Source organism: Saimiri boliviensis, chromosome 14, assembly GCF_048565385.1.
Source record: "Saimiri boliviensis isolate mSaiBol1 chromosome 14, mSaiBol1.pri, whole genome shotgun sequence".
In the NCBI taxonomy this organism is placed as follows: Eukaryota; Metazoa; Chordata; class Mammalia; order Primates; family Cebidae; genus Saimiri; species Saimiri boliviensis.
This window is the reverse complement of record NC_133462.1, coordinates 28,974,133-28,993,994: the sequence shown is the minus strand read 5'-3', so window position 1 is coordinate 28,993,994 and position 19,862 is coordinate 28,974,133. Positions and strand designations below refer to the sequence as shown.

At 56.9% G+C, this 19,862-nt stretch overlaps 1 protein-coding gene across 1 annotated transcript in view; it reads left to right on the top strand.

Moving 5' to 3' along the window:
• Positions 1-415: 415 nt before the first annotated feature.
• The window catches only part of KLHL26 (kelch like family member 26), a 31,264-nt gene continuing 11,817 nt past the window's right edge, over positions 416-19,862 (top strand). The window contains 1 exon segment of the mRNA XM_003942291.4: positions 416-555. Coding sequence (XP_003942340.1) covers positions 473-555 — 83 coding nt within the window. The 5' untranslated portion in view covers positions 416-472.

Here is a 19,862-nt window from a genome sequence, read left to right as displayed (position 1 = left end):
CTCTTCCGCAGGCCCAACCCTTGTCCCGCCTCCTCTTGCCCTGGGCCCGCCCCTTTTTCAGACCCCGCCCCACTCCTCAGCCCAGGAACCAACCCCATCCTTTACCTACTTGTCCTGGCTCCGCTCCGGCCCCGACTATTTACAGAAAGCACGCCCTCGGAGCTCAGAAGCGCCCGTATTTCAGACCTGGTTCCGCCCCTCACGCCAGGGCCCCGGGCCAATTCCTCACCCCCAGCCCAGGCCCCGCCCTGGGCCCGCCCCTCGGCATAACAGACCCCGCCCATTACCCCAGGCCCGCCCCGCCCCTCCGTAGACCACGCCTCTCTGGTTCCGGGCCCGCTCCAATCCTTGGTTTCTGGTCCAGGCCCCGCCCCTCCGCGGACCTGGCCCGGCCCCGCCCTTCGCGTCTCGGTTTCCCGGGCCGGCGCGCGCGGCTCCCGTCACTCGAGCGCGCGTCGGCGGGGGGAGGAAGATGGCGGAGTCTGGCGGTAGCGGCGGTGGTGCTGGCGGCGGCGGCGCCTTTGGCGCGGGCCCGGGCCCCGAGCGCCCGAACAGGTGAGACCCGGCCCCCAGGATGGACCTGCACCTGTCATGGAGCCCAGGGCACCTGTGGGGACTCATGCGCGTCCTGAGGGAGGCCTGGCACGGCTCGAGGGTCTTTCGCTGAGAATTTGGACTTTATGGGGCCGTGGGATACTGGAGGAGCCGAGGGCTGCTGGAGGGAGGCTGGCTGCCCTAGGACCTTCAGGCGTCTGCGGGCGGCCCTAGGGACCTGAGAATCCTGGGGGTCTGAAGGGAAACCGAGGGGCTCCTGACTGTGATGGGCCATGGGGCAACCGGGGATGCCAAAGGGCCTGGGTGGCAAAGAGGGCCTGAGCAGGGGCCGTGGCCAATCTGAGGGTGGTGAGGTATCTTGGGGGCTCTGAGGAAGAGGCTAAGGCTCCTGGGAGGTGCTGAAGGGCCTCGAGGTGGCTAAAGGTGGTCCTGAGAGCGTGCTGAGGTGCCCTGGGAGGAGTGGAGAGTGTGGGAGGCTCTGGGTGGGGGACTCAGGTGAATCTGGGAGCCTGAGATGGGGAAGCTGAGGAGACCTGGGAGTGCCAGGGCCCCTGAGAGGCTGGGGGTGGACCTGGGGAGCCTGAGGTGGGTGAGAGAACCCCACGGGTTTTATAAAGAACATGGAGAGGGTTCTTCTTTGGGGCGCCTCCCTTCCATCTCCATGGGGTCCGAATTCACACTCCCAACAGGCTAAAGGACTTACAGAAAGGTCTTGCCCTCAGACGGGGGGACAGAATTTACCCCTTTGGTCAGAGGGAGGCCCCCTTTCCCCATGGCCAAGTCCTGGCATGGATTGTCTGAACCCCGAGATATGCATGACAGTTAGTTATCTTCAATAACTAATGATATGTGTGTGCATGCATTGTATTGGATTATCAGAAAAAACACCTGCCTTAGGGAGTGTGATCTCCTGCTCTTTCCTATTGGGCAAAGCCAGACCCTCCCACCCTGGCTCCTCCTCCAGCCTGCCACCTGGGTCTGGCCAAGGAGGAAATTCAGGCTTTTTCTTGCTGGTGAGCTTCCAGGAGCCAATAATTTCAGTCAATATGATAAATGATGAAGTTATTTAATACTTAACGTGCTGTGGCATTTTGGACCTCTGGCTAGTGCTGGAGGGAATGGCCTGATGGTCTGGCTGTGCGATTTGGGCTTTGGAGGCCTGGTGGAATGGAACGTGCACAGGATGGGTCAGGGCACAGAGGGGGCAAAGCCCTGCCTGTTCCCGAGGATGCTGAGTGGCACCTTGAGACTTAGGTCTGTGGGCAGATTGAGGCAGTGAATCTGGTCTACCAGAGGGACCAGGGAGAACCCAGAAGGTGTGTGTGTCCAGAGGGGTGACCAGCCTTCTGGGGTAGATGTGGGGCAAGATTATCCTGAAGTAGGGAGCCAGGAGACACCAGAGGGTTTTCAGAGACATTCAGGGAATGTCTAGGGCTTGATAACTGGATATGAATTGGCAAGTAAGAGACAGAAGAGGGACAGTGGATGCCTTGGGCACTGGAGTGGGATAACCTGGCACTAGGGCTTTTTTTTTTTTTTTTTTTTTGAAAGCAGTTCTTGCTCTGTCACCCAGGCACCTAGGCTGGAGTGCAGTGACGTCATCAAGGCTCACTGCAGCCTCAGACTCCTGGACTCAAGTGATCCTCCCACCTCAGCCTCCCAAGTAGCTGGGAGTACAGGTGTGCGCCACCACACTTGGCTAATTTTAAAATTTTTTGTAAAGACAAGGTCTTGCTCTGTTGTCTGGAACTCCTGGGCTCAAGCAGTTTTCTTGCCTCAGCCTCACTAAGTGCTGAGATTACAGAGGTGAGCCACATCTGTTAAAAAAAAAAAAAAAGCATGGCTCTTTTTTTATAAACAGCTTTATTGAGATATAATTAATTGCATGGCATACAATTCACTCATTTTGTTTTTATTTATTTATTTTTGAGACAGAGTCTCACTTTTTCACCCAGGCTGGAGTGCAATGGCACGATCTCGGCTCACCGCAACCTCCGCCTCCTGGGTAGCTGGGATTACAGGCACGCGCCACCATGCCCAGCTAATTTTTTTTTTTTTTGTATTTTTAGTAGAGACGGGGTTTCACCATGTTGACCAGGATGGTCTCGATCTCTCGACCTCGTGATCCACCCGCCTCGGCCTCCCAAAGGGCTGGGATTACAGGCTTGAGCCACCGCGCCCGGCCCTAATTTTTGTATTTTTAAAGTAGAGATGAGGTTTCACTGTTGGCCAGGCTGGTCTCAAACTCCTGACATCAGGTGATCAGCCCGCCTCCGCCTCCCATCAGAGGAAGATCTTTTTTTTTTTTTTTTTTTTTTGAGACAGAGTTTCGCTCTTCTTACCCAGGCTGGAGTGCAATGGCACGATCTCGGCTCACCGCAACCTCCGCCTTCTGGGTTCAGGCAATTCTCCTGCCTCAGCCTCCTGAGTAGCTGGGATTACAGGCACGTGCCACCATGCCCAGCTAATTTTTTGTATTTTTAGTAGAGACGGGGTTTCACCATGTTGACCAGGATGGTCTCGATCTCTCGACCTCGTGATCCACCCGCCTCAGCCTCCCAAAGTGCTGGGATTACAGGCTTGAGCCACCGCGCCCGGCTCAGGAAGATCTTCTGATATCTCCCTGGAATTACAGGTGTGAGCTACCACACCCATTCAATTCATTTATTTTAACTGATCAGTTTATTACGTGGGGGGTGTGTGTGTGTGTGACAGAGTCTTGCTCTGTACCCTAGGCTGGAGTGTAGTGGCTCGATCTCAGCTTACTGCAACCTTCACCTCCTGGGTTCAAGCGATTCTTCTGCCTCAGCCTCCTGAGTAGCTTGGACCACAGATGCACGCTATCACACCCGGCTAATTTTTGTATTTTTAGTAGAGACGGGGTTTTGCCATGTTGGTCAGAAGTTCAAGTCTCCTGACCCCAAGTGATCTGCCCGCTTCAGCCTCCCAAAGTGCTTACAGATGTGAGCCACTGTGCCTAGCCCAGATCATTAAGTTTCAGTACATTTACTGAGTTGAGGATCCTTCACCACAGTGTAGTTTTTTGGAATGTTTATATCACCCCAAAGAGTTCCCCTAGGCTCGTTTGCAATTAACCCTGCTCCCCCCACATCCAGCCTCAGGGACATCCTGATCTGCTTTCGCTCTCTGCAGTTTTGTCTTTTCTAGAAATTTCATAAGAGTGGAATCAGACATGTGGCCTTTGCGTCTGGTTTCTTTCCTTAACATAACGTTTTTGAAGTTCATCTGTGTTGTTGTATCAGAAGTTTGTTCTTTTTCAGAGTGGAGTGAAAATAAACAGTCTTGTATGGATGGACACAGTTTGTTTATCCGTTAACTGGTTGATGGACTCTTGGGTTGTTTCCATTTTGACAACTGCAAATAAAGTTGCTGTGAACATCTGGGTATGTGTCTCTGTGTGAACATATACTTTCATCCTCTTGGGTAAATACTTAAGAGTGGAATGACTAGCTCATATGGTAGATGTGTTTAATTTTTTTTTTTTGTCGTTTTTTGAGACAGGGTCTACTCTATTGCCCAGTCTGGAGTGCAGTGGTACAGTCACGGCTCACTGTAAGCCTCGACCTTCTTGGGCTCAGGTGATCCTCCCACCTCAGCCCTCCAGGTAGCTGGTAGCTACTACAGGCCTGGGCCACCACTCCTGGCTATTCTTTCTGTGTTTTTGTTGCGACAGGGTCTTGCACTGTTGCCCAGGCTGGTCTTGAATTCCTGGGCTCAAGCAGTCTTCCCACCTGAGCCTCCCAAAGTGCTGGGATTACAGGCTTGAGCCACTGCGCCCTGCTACTTTTTGTATTCTTAGTAGAGACAGGGTTTTGCCAGGTTGGCCAGACTGGTCTTGAACTCCTGACCTCAGGTCATCGCCCGCTTCGGCCTCCCAAAGTGCTGGGATTACAGGCATGAGCCACCACCCCTGGCCATGTTTTAATTTTTTTTTTTTTTTTTTTTTTTTGAGATGGAGTTTCGCTCTTGTTACCCAGGCTGGAGTGCAATGGCGTGATCTCGGCTCACCGCAACCTCCACCTCCTGGGTTCAGGCAATTCTCCTGCCTCAGCCTCCTGAGTAGCTGGGATTACAGGCATGCACCACCATGCCCAGCTAATTTTTTTTGTATTTTTAGTAGAGACGAGGTTTCACCATGTTGACCAGGATGGTCTTGATCTCTTGACCTTGTGATCCACCCGCCTTGGCCTCCCAAAGTGCTGGGATTACAGGCTTGAGCCACTGCGCCCGGCCCTGTTTTCAAGTTTTAAAAATAGAATCAGTCGTACACTATGTGGCCGTTTGAGTCTGGCTTCTTTCACTCAGCATGATGCTTTGGGGGTCATGCGTGTTGTAGCCTAAATCTACACTCCATTCTTTTTTATGGCTGAGTAGTATTCCACTGTGTGGATGTACCACAATGTTATTTATCCGTTTATCTGTTGATGGACACTTAGATTGGTTCCACCTTTTGTCTATTAGGAATCATGCTGCCATGGACATCAGTGTACACGTTTTTGTCTAAACACTGATACCAAGTACCAGCTCAGTCGGGAGACTCCCAGCCAGGTAGCACTGAAGGTATTGAGTGGCAGACACCAGACAGAACAGCAGAGTGGATCTATCCAGGGGCCCAACAGCCCGAGAGCCTCAGGGGCTGACGGCATTCCAAGCTGAAGGCTCCCAGCAGATAATTCTCATCCATGTATTTATTTGCTCTTAGACAGGTGATTCTTTTTTTTTTTTTTTTTTGAGATGGAGTTTTTTTGCTCTTGTTACCCAGGCTGGAGTGCAATGGCATGATCTCGGCTCACTGCAACCTCCGCCTCCTGGGTTCAGGCAATTCTCCTGCCTCAGCCTCCTGAGTAGCTGGGATTACAGGCACGCGCCACCATGCCCAGCTGATTTTTTGTATTTTTAGTAGAGACAGGGTTTCACTATGTTGACCAGGATAGTCTCGATCTCTTGACCTCGTGATCCACCCGCCTCAGCCTCCCGAAATTCTGGGATTACAGGCTTGAGCCACCGTACCCGGTGCAGACAGGTGATTCTTATTAATACACAGGTGCTCTACATTTACTGAACTCAAGAAGATACCAAGTAGGCAGCTATTACCCACCTACCACTAATTATAAACTAAAAGGTATCCTCCACAAAGGAGCCATGGGGAAAGGGTAAACTTAATGTTTCTCAACTCACTCGAGTTCAATCCTTTGGGGGTAGACATCTCGGAGCGGAATTGCTGGGGCACATGCTTATTGTATATTCTCGATGATGCTGGTCACCACCTAACATTTGTTGTGTTCCTCTGGAAGTGCCTTGAGGTTGGAGAACCTGTCTCTCCTGCCCTCGTGTGTGCCTGGAACGTGAATGACACAGAAGGAGGAAATGTCCCCGAGATGTGCCCGGGAGAGAGGAGGAAGGGAGGGATGGGGGTGTCTTCTTGCTCTCCCAGACTTGTAGTCTGGCAGGTGGGAATTCTCTTCTGTGGGATCAGCTTGATCTTTTGCCTTTCCAGGGAGGCTTGTGGGGCTGCTGGGGGGCAGTGGGGGCTGGCCTTAGTCTCTGCGGCTGCCTTTCTAGCCTGCCAGGCAACGCCCGCATCTGCCGTTTTGTCTCACAAAGGTTTTGTCTTTTGGCCAGGGGCGGGGGGCAGCTCCTGTCTTCCCCTTGGCCCTTCCAGCGGTATCACAAATCAAGAAACTGTCCCCAGGAGGGACTGCGCTCCCCCACCTCCCCCCACCACCACCACCGCCAACATTATATAACTTGTTTGTTCCAACTTCTCTCTTCTGCAACCAAGGGGGAGAAAAGAAAGAGAAAAGCTATTCTCCTTCCCTCCTATCTCGAGGGATCAACAAAAAAACCTGTTGCCTAGTAGAGATGGTGGTGAATGACCAAGCGGAACCTCAGGGATGGACGGAGTGTGGCTGCCCTGGCTGGGGTGCGCGGAGAGGAGGTGGGGTCCTCGCTGCAGGCACAAAGGACACTTGTTCACCAGCTGGCCTCCTCCTAGTTCTGGCCGTGGGATCCAGGCGCCTTGGAGGGAAAGGAGGTTCGGGCCACTTGCCGTGTTGCAAGAGGAGGCAAAACCCTCCAGGGAGTCGTACCTCCCCAGCTAAAATTCTATCACTGTGGGGTACCTGGCTGACAGAGTTCTCGAGGAACCTTCTGGCCTCTCCCCCCTAAAAAAAAAGAGATGTGGTAGCTGGGACGTTGTGCCTAGGGGTTGTGTTGCTTGCTGAAGGTGTTTCCTGGGAAGCTGTGGCTGAGACGCTGCGCCTGGTGGGTTTCTCACAGTAAGCCTGGCTCAGCAGCTTTTGCCTGTTGAAGCTTTCTCCACTCTTGGCTCCACCAAGCCCAAAGGCCTGGGAAGAGTCCAGCCCCCCAGCTCCTGCTAGGAAGACTTTGGGGAAGAGGTGGCTTTCCAAGGAGGTTCTTGCTCCTTTGGGGAAGTTCTCGTTCCTTTGGCCTCTTGTCCCTTTCTTATTTTTGTTTTGTTTTATTTTATTTTTTTTTGAGATGGAGTTTCGCTCTTGTTACCCAGGCTGGAGTGTAATGGCGCGATCTCGGCTCACCGCAACCTCCGCCTCCTGGGCTCAGGAAATTCTCCTGCCTCAGCCTCCTGAGTAGCTGGGATTACAGGCACGCGCCACCACGCCCAGCTAATGTTTTGTATTTTTAGTAGAGACGGGGTTTCACCATGTTGACCAGGATGGTCTTGATCTCTCGACCTTGTGATCCACCCGCCTCGGCCTCCCTGGGATTACAGGCTTGAGCCACCGCGCCCAGCCGTCCTCGTGATCCACCCGCCTCGGCCTCGGCTGGGATTACAGGCTTGAGCCACCGGGCCCGGCCGTCCCTTTCTTATTTTTGAGATGGAGTTTCGTTCTTGTTGCTCAGGCTGGTGTGCGGTGGTGCAATCTTGGCTCACTGCAACCTCCACCTTCTGGTTTTAAGGTCTTCTCCTGCCTCATTACAGGTGCCCTCCACCACACCCAGCTAATTTTTTTTTAAAGACGGGGTTTCTCTTTGTTGGTCAGGCAGGTCTCGAACTCCTGGCCTCAAGTGATCGACCTGCCTCAGCCTCCCAAAATGCTGGGATTACAAGCGTGAGCCACCATGCCTGGCACACCCAGCTAATTTTTGTATTTTTAGTAGAGACAGGGTTTCACCATGTTGGCCAGGCTGTTCTCGAACTCCTAACCTCAGGTGATCCGCCCACCTCAGTCTCCCTAAGTACTGGGATTACACCGTGCGCCACCTCGCCGGACCAACGACATTCTTTTCCCATTCCCTTGCAATGGGTATGTTGCCATGACTTCGTGGCCTTGAGTGGGACAGCAGCAGGGGTGGCGGGAGAGCGGACCACATCCAGTGTGAGCTGGAGAGGCCAGGTCTGGCCAGGAGCAGGCCTGGGAGCAGGAGCTGGGGGGTCTCAGCAGGGGTAGGGGGAGGTGGGGCTGGGCCAGCCCAAGAGGGCCACATCCAGGCCACTCCATCTGCCCTCACAGCTGAGCCCCTTCTCTGGGAGGGAGGCCACCCTCTTCCTGCCTCCTCGCCCGCCGGCAGGTCCCGAGAACTCGGGGAGTGGAATTGCTCTGAAAGCACTCACATCACCCTGAATTGTGCAGTGCGGCCGTCACAGCTGGACCATTTCCACCTGGTAGCTGTGACCCCGGGGACGGCCTCCTTGTCATCGGCCATAGTTACCGGGTTTTATTACCCTCCGCCATAATCGCACCATCTCCAGGGAGCCTGTGCGAATGTCATCCCGCCTCCCGCTAGGGGATTACTTTTTATCTCGCCCATCGCTCCTCAGGCACTTTAAAAGCGAGACTTTCTCCTCACTCCTGCTCTTTGGCTTATTTCTTTTTCTGATTGTGTGTGTGTGTGTGACCTGCCATTTGGTTTTAGGAGATGTTTTAGATTTGGGGTCGAGGGGCCCTGGAGGAGGAAGAGGAGGAGGAAGGAAGAGGAGGAGGAGAGCAGGAGAAGGATGAGGGGGAAGGACACAGATAGAAATAATTCAATGACTTGGGGCCTTGGAGCCTGGAAGAAGGGGTGGGATCTACCGAAGGCGTTGGGTGACATTGTGCGGCATGTGTCCCACCATCCCCAGCTCCTTGCGCTGTGGGCGGCATTCGTTAGACACTTTGCCCTCTTTGGGCGGGTGCAGCAGTCTCCTGTGTGTCTGCCCCGTGCCTGGTGCTGGGCATGCAGGGTCCATGGGATAGATGGGCCCTGCACATGGGACACCTATGTGCCAGCAGGAGTTGGAGAACATCATATGGTCATTTCCGGGCTGGCAGGGCCAGGGGGCCAGGGCAGGGTTTGGGTGAGGGGCATATAAGTCAGTCTCCTGTTTTGAAAAGATCCTTCTGTAGGCTGGGTATGATGGCTCACACCTGTATTCCCAGAACACTGGGAGGCTGAGACGGGTAGATCATTTGAAGTCAGGAGTTTGAGATCAGCCTGGGCAACATAGCCCTCTACTAAAAATACACAAAATTAACCGGTCATGGTAGCAGGCGCTTGTAGCCCCAGCTGCTCCAGAGGCTGAGGCACACAGTCACTTGAACCCAGGAGGCGGAGGCTGCAGTGAGGAGAAATTGCACCACTGCACCCCAGCCTGGGCGACAGAGTGAGACTCTCTCTCGAGAAAGGCTCCCTCTGGCAAGAGACAAGGGAGCCTCGGCCAAGTCAGCCCTGGGGGGATGGAGGGGCACGCACAGGCTTGGGGATGCTTGGAGGTTGAACCTGTGCTGACTGATAGTGGTGGCCACTGCGGCAGGCTGAAGATCAAGGTTGTCCTTGGTCCCGCGCGGTACTGCCTGCAACAAGCATCAGATGTGGAGGCGCCACGTGGCCTGGGGGATTCACAGCCCTGCCTGTATCCCAGAAAAGCCCTTCACGCCTCTCTTTGCCCAGGGTGCGTGCCACCTGGAGCTTTCACAGTCCTCGAGGGCTTCAGGTCTTACCACCAGCAGGTCCCAGTCCCAGGAACATCCCTTCTCCTGAGAGAAGGCCTCAGTCTCGCTGCAACTGCCCAGGAGGTCCCCAGGTAGCATCTCTCATGAGGTCCACCTTCGGGCCACAGCCTGGAGTCAGCCCCTCCTGCTGTCCCCTCCCCATCAGCTCAGAGCCACTCTTAGCTCGTCCCCTCCCGGGCATCATCCCCAACTCCAGCCGGCGGGACCCTCTTAAGGCGGACATCAGACCACCTCACTCTGCCGCCAGACACTGCCAGGGGCTCCCTCACTCTAAGAATAAAATCTACTTGTTGATGTGACCTGCTGGGCCCCGGAGCTTCCGAAGCCCTGATGGCTCTGCTGGGCTCTGAAGCACGCTCGCTGGAATGTCCTGTCCCAGCGATTTGCACGGCTCAAGTGTTGCCTCCTCGGGACCTGGACACTGTGTCCGCTGTGGTGCCACCGCCCACCCTGTCGTCATGGTACATTCTGTGTGCTAAAGGACCCATGTTCCTGTAGAAAGTGCGCTCCCCGAGGGCAGGGCTTTATCAGTTCTCTTTCCCGGGTGGCCCGGGCACCAGCACAGTTGCTGGCGCAGGGTGGATGCCCTGGAGTACAGATGCAGGGAGTGCCCCACCCCGCAGTGTTTGACGCCGCATACCGGGGGGAAGCCTCCTGGCATAGCTCTGCGTGCCCAGGCTGGCCCAGGGTCATCCTCCTCTTCCTCTCGCTTCATTGAACCAGCAGGGTGTGGGCAGAGCAGCAGAGATTCACAGGCGCCTTGTCAGAAAACCGGCCTGTTACAGAGCCCAGTGCGCCGTAACGTTTGGCGCCTTTAGTGAGTGAAGAGAGCCCCAGCCCTGCGTGTTAAAGCGAAGGCGGCAAACGACAGCCGCTCTCTCCCTGTCCAGCTGTCTGAAGTGGAAGTGGGGGCCAAGCCCGCCGGGTCCCCGCTGCCGGCAGCCCCGCCCTCCTCCTCTGGTAGCCGCTCTGCAGCTGTGCGGACCAGCTCTCTTAACACTTGTTAACCCCAGCCTCCAGTCCCTTCCTGCCCCCACCCCGCCCCTTCCACATGTCTCTCCGGAGACGGCCGCGCAGAATTCACAGGACTCGTCTCCAACGGCCGCGCCAGCATTTCCTTCGCATTCCTCCTCTGCAGAGCGGATTTTGGTGCGTGTCCAGCGTGATTTCAGACCCCTCGCCGCGCAGCGAGCGCAGCGCCTGATCGCTCTGTGTGCACCACCGCGGTGCACGCTGAAAATATTGTGATCCGGGAGGAAGTAACCGGCACCTTGGGGGAATCGCAGACCTTTCCTGCGAGGGCAAGGGCTTCCGGAATTGAACAGGCTGGGCCTGCAGGAGATCTTGAGGGGTGGACCTTCAGGCTTGTAAAGGCCTGGAGAGGAGTCACCCGAGGACCGAGGCCGAACATGTTTACTGACGCCACAACTGTGAAATTCCACAGGGGTCAGAGACGGACTCGGGCGGGAGCGGTCTGGGCTGGATATCCGGAGAGTTCTGCTCTCCACGGGATGTTAGAATTTGAGGCAGTCTGCCGAAGGAGGCAGAGCAGAGAGGCATGTGATCACCCAGATCGTCTGTTACTGGAGCTGAGAGCGGGACATTTTCCCGGAGCGGGGCGGAGGAGCGTCAAGGTGACTGTGAGGTGGCAGACATGTAGGGGAGTCCCACAGAGGACCCCCAAGGCACCCTCTCCATCGCCATCAGCCTGGGTCATCCTCTCTCTGGAAAACTTCCAGGACTGAAGTTCCAGTCGTAAGCACGTGTTCTTGGTGACCTCTGTCCTGCCTCAGAAGGGTTCTCTAGGTCTCTCTCCGCTGGCTCCCCCTCCTTGGGTCCTCGTGGCTCTCTGTCATGTAAGGCAGGGGGTCAGGAGCGCACAAATGTTTACACTCCACGTGAGTCACTTACACAGATGATGGGTGATGTTTTCCTCGCCAAGGCTGATGGCATCGGGCCCCTCTGTCGTTCCAGCCTCCGTCACGCCTCCAGTCTGTTAGCATTTAGAGCTGCTGAACTTCTGCGTTGCTCAGGGGTGCGGGCAGCTTCCTGACCTTTTCTGGGAGTCGTGGCGGACAGAGTGGAGCCGTCTGTCTTGTCACAGACAGGCGGGGCTGCGGCTGGGGACGACTGCCGCCCACTCGGCCTCAGAATGGCCCTCTGCGGGGCTTCCGCGCCCCTCAGTCCCGGTGGGAAGCTCGTGTGCGCTGCAGGGAGAGGCAGCAGCTGGAAAAGTGTTAAGGCCACGGCGGTTTTTCCAGAGGCTCGTCTGGAATGCTGTGGACGGATCCGAAGCTCCTGACATCCGAGGCCCCTCTTGCTGGGGAGAGCCAGAAACCCAAGTCCCTGCTTTCAGTTAAAGACTCAAAGTTCACAGTTAAACTGCAGGGAGGCACCTGGTTTTAGGTATGCTGGGGTGCAAGGTCTAAAGGTTAGAATCTGTGGCTCCCTTCTTTGAAAGCTCTGCCATCCCCCTTGTCTGGGTGCTGCCCATCTGGTAAAAGGGGACCAACCCCACCTTGCCCCTCCACTAGCCCCCAACACCACTGGGAAGGTGACTCTTCCTCCTGGTGGTTCCAGTGAAAATCCCAGGGAAGGCTCTGGTTGGATCAGAAGGGCTGAGTCCCCATCCCAAGATGCATCTCTATGGCCAGGGACCTGGCAGCCTCTGTCCAGGCTGAGTCACCTCCATGTTTTCAGCCCAGCTATGCGGTCTGCTTGATCTCCACCACTGGGGCTGAGAACAGAGAACCTCCAGGAGGTTCCCGAGGAAAACAGGGGGCCCTTATGAGAAGAGGGGAGGGATGGTAAGCACCCCACAAATGAAGATATTCGTGACAGGCCCCCTCTGATGCTGAAATTTGTGTTGTCTTTGGAAGGCGCTGGGCCAAGCTGTGGAGTGCCTGTATCCGGCCCAACTCTGCTGGGGATGAGCAGTGCCGTGTGGCAGCCCCGTCCCTTCTGGGGCCTCAACGCCTGTCCTGCCAGGGGAGGTAGTGGGGTGGGCTGCCTCGCAGCACATTGCCACCCCGAGAGGCTGGAATTCAGCAGTGCTGGAATTTCACTAGGTTTCCAAGCGGTGCTCTGGGGCTGTGCAGTCATGCACCTACTTGCCTGAACTGTAGAGTGAAGGGATTTGCTCATTCAAGTGGTCCCGGCTCCCAGCCCAGTGCAGTGGGACCAAGCTGGGGGATGGGCTGTCACAGAAGCAGTCTCACCTTAGTGGGAAGGTATGCGAAAGGGAAGCCTCAGGCTAAGATGCCCGCCCCCCCACCCCACCCCTGGGCACCCAGCTGGGCCATGAGGGCGAGGAGGGAGGCCTTAGCAGAGAAGGCTCTGGGGTGGAGGCGGCAGAAGTGCTGAGTGCAGAAATGCTGGTGGGCTCGGGAGTGCAGTGGAGGGAGAGGGCCCGAGAGCAAGAGGGTCGGCCGCTCAGCATGGACAGCAGCATGAGCAAAGGCCTGGAGACGAGTTGTGCAGGAGAGTCCTACTGAGGGCTTCGCGGTGCATCCCGGAGAATCACATACGCTAGGACTTGGGCCAGGAGGTCTTGTGGAACGAGCAGTGAGCTAGGAGTTGGGCTTACTCTGGCTGGTGCAGTGGCTCACACCTGTAATCCCAGCATTTTGGAGGGCAAGGTGGGCAGATTACCTGAGGTTTGGAGTTTGAGACCAGCCTGGTCAACATGGAGAAAACTCATCTCTATTAAAAATACAAAAGTAAGCTGGGCGTGGTGGTGCACCTGTAGTCCCAGCTACTTGGGAGGCTGAGGCAGGAGAATCTCTTGAACCCGGGAGGCGGAGGTTGCAGTGAGCTGAGATTGTGCCACTGCACTCTAGCCTGGGCAACAGAGCCGGACTCTGTCAAAAAAAAATAATAAACTTGGGGTCCAGCCCAGTGCCGCCACCCAGGAGCTATCCACCTGCCACCTTACCCACCGCTCACCCTCAAACCCCGCCTCCCTGGCCAGCAGCAAGCCGTCTGCCTCCACAGCACCCCTCCCATCGTGGCTGTGGCTGGATCACAGTCTTGGGGTGTCCCCAGCAGAACAGCAGGACAGCCCCCATGAACCAAGGGAGTACATACTTTGTGCAAGGCTGTCAGCTGGGGTGCTGCAGTTCTGGTTCCTGGCTCTGTTGTCGGCAGGCAGTCTGGAAAGGGGGGACGGCTATCATGCCATTTTACAGATGGGGAAGTTGAGGCACAGAGAGGTTCAGGGGCTCATCCAAGGCCACATAGTAAACAAGAGGCAGAGGGACACTAGGTGTGGCCAACAGAGACCTTCCTTGGCCAGCACACAGGTGCTGGTTGGCCTTTCCACGGGCTGAGACTGTTCACCAAGGCCCTGCCTGACCTAGAGGATGGATATGGAGCTGAACAGCAGGAAGAGCAAGACGGGGGCTCTTCAGGGCCGGCCCAGCACAAAGATGCGGATTTATCTGTCCACCCATCTACCCACCCTTCATCCACCACTCTATCTACCAGCCACTCACTCCTTCTTACCTACCTCTTCACTCCTGTGTCCACCAGTTCACCCACCCACCTGACCATGCACCCAACCACCCACCCACCCACCCACCAACCTGCCCCCATCCACCCATCCTTCCATCAGTCCACCCTTCCATCCACCCACCCATCCACGTGCCCTCCATCCACCCACCTACCCATCCACGGCACCCACCCATCCTTCCATCTACCCACCCACCTACCCATCCACGGCACCCACCCATCCTTCCATCTACCCACCTACCTACCCATCCACGGCACCCACCCATCCTTCCATCTACCCACCCTCCTACCCATCCACGGCACCCACCCATCCTTCCATCTACCCACCCACCTACCCATCCACGGCACCCACCCATCCTTCATCTACCCGCCTACCTGCCCATCCACACACCCACTCACCTTTCCACCCATCCACTCGCCTTTCCATCCACCTACCCATCCACCTGCCCTTCCATCATTCCACTCTTCCATCTACCCACTCATCCACCTGTCCTTCCATCCATCCATCCATCCACCCATCCACCCACCCTTTCATCAGTCCACTCTTCCACCCACCCTCTCTTCCATCTATTCACCCACCCATTCATCCACCCATCCATCCACCCAGCCACCTTCCCACCTATCCATCCATCTACCTGTCTACCTGTCTGTCACCCATCCACCTGCCCTTCCATCCACACATCCATTAACCCATCTACCTACCCATCCACCCAGCGACACTATCCATCCACTAACCCACCCATCCACCCACCATTCACCAATCCACTCAACCACCATCCACCCACCGATCCATCCATCCACCCATCACTCACCTACACACCTGTCTATCCACCCATGCATCTATCTACCCATCTGCCCATCTATCCATCCATCCATCCATCAACACACCTGTCTGTCCATCTGCCCTTTCATCCACCATCCATCTACCCACCCATCCACTCATCCATCCATCCACCCATCTATCCACCCATCCACCCACTCATCCATTCACCCCTCCATCCACCCACTCACCCATCCATTCGCCCGCCCATTTACCCACCCACGCACCCTCCATCCATCCATCCACCATTTGCCCATCCACCCACTCATTTCCCATCCATCTGCGTGTCCATCCACCCATCCAGTTGACAAGCATGACTGAGCTCCAACCATATACCAGGCATGGTGGGAGCACCAGGACATTGCAGGAGACAGAGACCTGCCTACCTGGCTTTCATGTGCTTCCCCTTGTAGCTGTGAGGCGACAGGCTGGAAACAGATGATGTGCCAGATGGAGCAAGAAGCAGGGGAGACAAAATGGTCCAGCTGGGGATCAGGGACATGGGATGGCTGATGAGCCTTAGATGGAGGCTCTCTCAGCGTGACCTGGCAGGCATTGCCCCCTCATCTACAGAGTGGGGTTACCTCTCTCACAGGGTGGCTGGAGGACTCGTCGGGTAAATCCACATTCTTGCCCTGGGCCGGCGCTGAAGAGCCCGTGTTTTGCTCTTCCTGCTGTTCAGCTCCATGTCCATCCTCCCAGCTCAGGCAGAGCCTTGGCGAGCTATCTCAGCCCTCCGTGCCTCAGTCTTCCCATTTGCGTGATGGTCACGATCAGGGGTCCATCCCCCTGGGGCTGGGGAGAGGCTGACCAGCACCCATGTGCTGGCCGAGGAATGTCTCCTTTGGCCAAGCCTGCTTACTGTGTAACTTTGGTCCAGTGTCAGAACTTCTCTGTGCCTCAGCTTCCCTGTCTGTAAGATGGGATGGTAGCAGTGCCCCTTTAGGGACTGCCTGCCAAAAGGTGAGCCAGGAGCCAAGACTGCACAGACCCTGTGCTCCCTCAGTTGGTGCATTCTGATGGGGACACCCCAGCATTGCCATCTGAACATAAGCCAGGTTGGGAGGGGTGCTGTGGAGGCAGAGAGCTTGTGCTGGTCAGGGAGGTGGGGTCTGAACACCCCCTTGGCTTCTGGGCCTTTGTGGGGATGGTGAGGCTTCCTTCTTGGCCTTGAGATGTGGCTGAGTTGGGCAGGTCTGGGGTGAGGGGCGCTGAGCATAGCATCTTGCCTGTTGACCACAGTCAGAGCCCCACACATCCTAGACTCCTGGTGGCATTGGTCAGAGGCTGGGTTTAGGGCAGGAGATCACAGCCCGGCCTTGAGGGCACTGGGCTTGTGGTGACCCCTGAGGAGCAGGTGAGGGGTGGCCACACGCATCCGCCATCTGCCCACCCATGCCTCCAGCCCGCTTCCTCATCTAGACCACCGCCATGCTCCTGAGACGACAGCTTGCAAACTGCTGCACCTCTAGTGCCTGTCTTCTGGAAGCTTTAAGCAAGGCTGAGGGCAGGGGAGGCCATGTGGCTCACCCTGGCCTCATGGTGGGGTTGGTGGGTGAGCTGCTGGCAGGGCGGGCCTCAGCCTTCTGCTCCCAGCTCTGTGGGGTTCACCTCTCAACCTGCAGAGCCTGAGAGGACAGCGTCTGCTCCCACCTCACTGTGTCCTTGGGGTCATTGGTGGTGGTCCTTCCCAATTGATCCTTGATTCCAGAGCCTGCCTGCCTGCCCTCCCTGAACTCCTGGTGTGACTCGGGCAGCCTGCTGCCCTCTCTGAGCCTTGGCCTCCCTGGGGGCTGTCTGGCGGTGCCAGACTTGGGTGCAGTCTGGTGGCACAGACACCTCCTGCCAGGCATTCCCAAATGCCCTGTCTCCTGTCATTCTGTCCCCACCCAGCAGGCAGGCACAGACAGGCCGAAGCCAAGGATAGACAGGTAGGGAACGGCTCCTGATCGGGGGGCTGGGAGGAAGGTGAAGCTGGGGGCTTTTTCGCAGGGGTCACAGGGCGTCCGTGCAGGACACTGTGTGAGTTGTGCCAGCTCACGGCGAGTGTCTCCCTCAGTAGCACGGGGCTCTTGGAGGCGACTTGAGAGTGGCTGGGTGGGGAGGCTGCGAGGTTACCACCTGGCCTGCCCGGCATGCCTGCCTTCCCAACATTGGGGGGGGAGAGGGTCCTGCTTGAAATGATTCATGAGGATGTTGGAGGAAACCAGCATGGTGAGCAGGAGACAGACAGCTGCACCCTGGCGGCCCCTGCGCCACAGTCTGTCTCCCTGGCTCTGGGTCTCTGTCTCCCTGTCTCTATCTCGCTCTGTCTCTGGATATGTGTCTCCCTGTCTCTGAGTCTCTGTCCCTCTGTCTCTGGGTCTGTGTCTCCCTGTCTCTGTCTCCCTCTGTCTCTGGATCTCTGTCTCCCTGTCTCTGAGTCTCTGTCCCTCTGTCTCTGGGTCTCTGTCCCTCTATGAGTCTCTGTCTCCCTATCTCTGGGTCTCTGTTCCTCTGTCTCTGGGTCTGTGTCTCCCTGTCTCTGTCTCCCTCTGTCTCTGGGTCTGTGTCTCCCTGTCTCTGTCTCCCTCTGTCTCTGGGTCTGTGTCTCCCTGTCTCTGTCTCCCTCTGTCTCTGGGTCTGTGTCTCCCTGTCTCTGTTCCTCTGTCTCTGGGTCTGTGTCTCCCTGTCTCTGTCTCCCTCTGTCTCTGTTTCTAGCTCTGTCTTCCTGTCTTCATGTCCCTATCTCTGTGTCTATCTCCATCTGTGTGTCTCTGTCCCTCAGTCTCAGTGTCTCTGTCTCCCTATCTCTGGGTTTCTGTCTCCCTGTCTCTGAGTCTCTGTGTCTCTGTCTCCATCTCTAGGTCTCTGTCCCTCTGTTTCTAGCTGTCTTCCTGTCTTCGTGTCTCTGTCTCTGTGTCTGTGTCTATCTCCATCTGTGTCTCTGTCCCTCTGTCTCTGGGTCTCTGTCTCCCCATCCCTGTCCCTCTGTCCCAGTCTCTGGGTCTGTCAGTGGCTGGGCATCCTGGCCTGCGGGACACTGTGGTGGGGCCTTGCACCTGCTCCTGGGCTCTCCCGCTTGTCCATCCAGAAGCTACTATCTTTCTGCACTCCCGCCAGAGCCCAGGAAGGGAGACAACAGCAGGTGCCTTGGAAGGGGCGGCCCCTTATCAAGAGGGAGGCCCTGGGAAGTAGCATTCGGCAGCCTGGGGGAGAAGCAGGGTGGCCAGGCCTCAGGGGTGTCTGAGCTGTCCCACGGGAAAGCTCGCTGACGTGAGTGTGGGGGCCGGAGCGTGTGAGGGCCAGCATGAGGTGCCAGAACCCATCCTGTGGGCTAGGAGCAGTCCCCGGTGCTGTGAAATGCTGTGGTCACCCTGGCAACAGTGCTGGGGGAGCGGCTTCTGTGGACCAGGTGGGACCCTGCCTCTCTCCACCTTTTACCCTCGAGGCAGGTGCCCCAGAGCCAGTGAGGACCGCAGCTGCTGGGGGTGGGGCAGGGGCGCTGGGCTGTGGTGTTCCCATCTTGGAGAGGGATACTGGGCGCCTGACCTCCTGGGCTGCAGGTGAAGACCTGTGCCTGCTTGGCGAGGTCACAGGGGGTGGGAAGGGTCATGAGAAAAGGTGTCAGTGTGGTTGGAGAGCAGGGTGGTGGCTGTGAGGCTGAGATGCTAGTGGTGGGACACCAGGGCCCCCACAGCTCTGGCGCTGGAGCCCCACACCACCCCCACACCGCCGGTCGCTGTGACCCCACCCCTCCCTCCACCTCTGCTTTCCCTCCTTTCTCCGGCTCTCTGTCCCTCTCTCCCTGTATCTCTCCCTCTCTCTCTGGGTGTGTCTCCCTCATTCCCTGGGCCTCTGTCTCCCTGTCTCTCTGGGCCTCTGTCTCCCTGTCTCTGGAGATCTGTCTCCCTGTCTCTCTGGGCCTCTGTCTCCCTGTCTCTGGGTCTCTGTCTCCCTGTCTCTCTGGATCTCTGTCTCCCTGTCTCTCTGGATCTCTGTCTCCCTGTCTCTGGATCTCTGACTCCCCCTCTTGCTGAGTCTCTGTCTCCCCCTCTCCCTCTCCCTGGGTCTCTGTCTCTCTGGGTCTCTGTCCCCGTCTCTGGGTCTCTTTCCCCTTCTCTCTAGGTCCAGTTTTCTCTGTCTGGTCCTGGCTCCTCTCTGGGTCTACTTCCCTCTCTCTAAGTCTGTCTCCCCGAGCCTCTGCCCCGCTCTCTGGGTCTCTGTCTCCCTCTCCCCGAGCCTCTGCCCCGCTCTCTGGGTCTCTGTCTCCCTCTCCCCGAGCCTCTGCCTCTCTCTGGGTCTCCGTCTCCCTCTCCCTGAGCCTCTGCCCCTCTCTGGGTCTCTATCTCCCTTTTCCCGAGCCTCTGCCCCCTCTCTGGGTCTCAGATGAAGCTCTCAGGATGCTGGTGGTCCAGTTGCCGGCCTGGGACTGGCTGGGACAGAGGCTGGAGGGTGGGCAGTGGCTTCCCCGCCGGCCCCGCCGGGCCCCTGCCGCACAGCCTCTTCCCCACCCATGCACCGGGACCCTGGGGCGGCATCGCTTCGGCCGGGGCGCGAGCCAACCAGCTGTGCTGCGCTGCCGTGCTCCATCGAGCCACATGGACAATAAAACCAAAATTGGCTTTGAAAGTGGAAGTGCTCTCCACTTTGAGGGGAAGTGAGGGCCTGCGTCAGAGCCGCCTGTGAGGGCAATGCCGGCAGGCTCCGTTCTGGCCCGCGCAGGGCTCCGTGCGGGGGTGGGAAAGGGTTTTACAAAACCCCAAAGAAATGTTTCCATGAAATTCTTTCTTGTTCTTGCCTTTTTTTTTTTTTTTTTTTCTTTTTTGGACATTCCAATGAAAAGAGCCATTCTGGGCCTTTGGATCGCTCCTCGTGGGTTGGCAAGCCCACCGTGGGATGCGGCCAGCCCGGGGCCGGAGGAGAGCACCCGCCCTGACAGGTGTGTGCCCCTCACTGTTGGCTCCCCAGGCAGCCCCCACCTCCCCTGCTCCTGATCCCCCCAC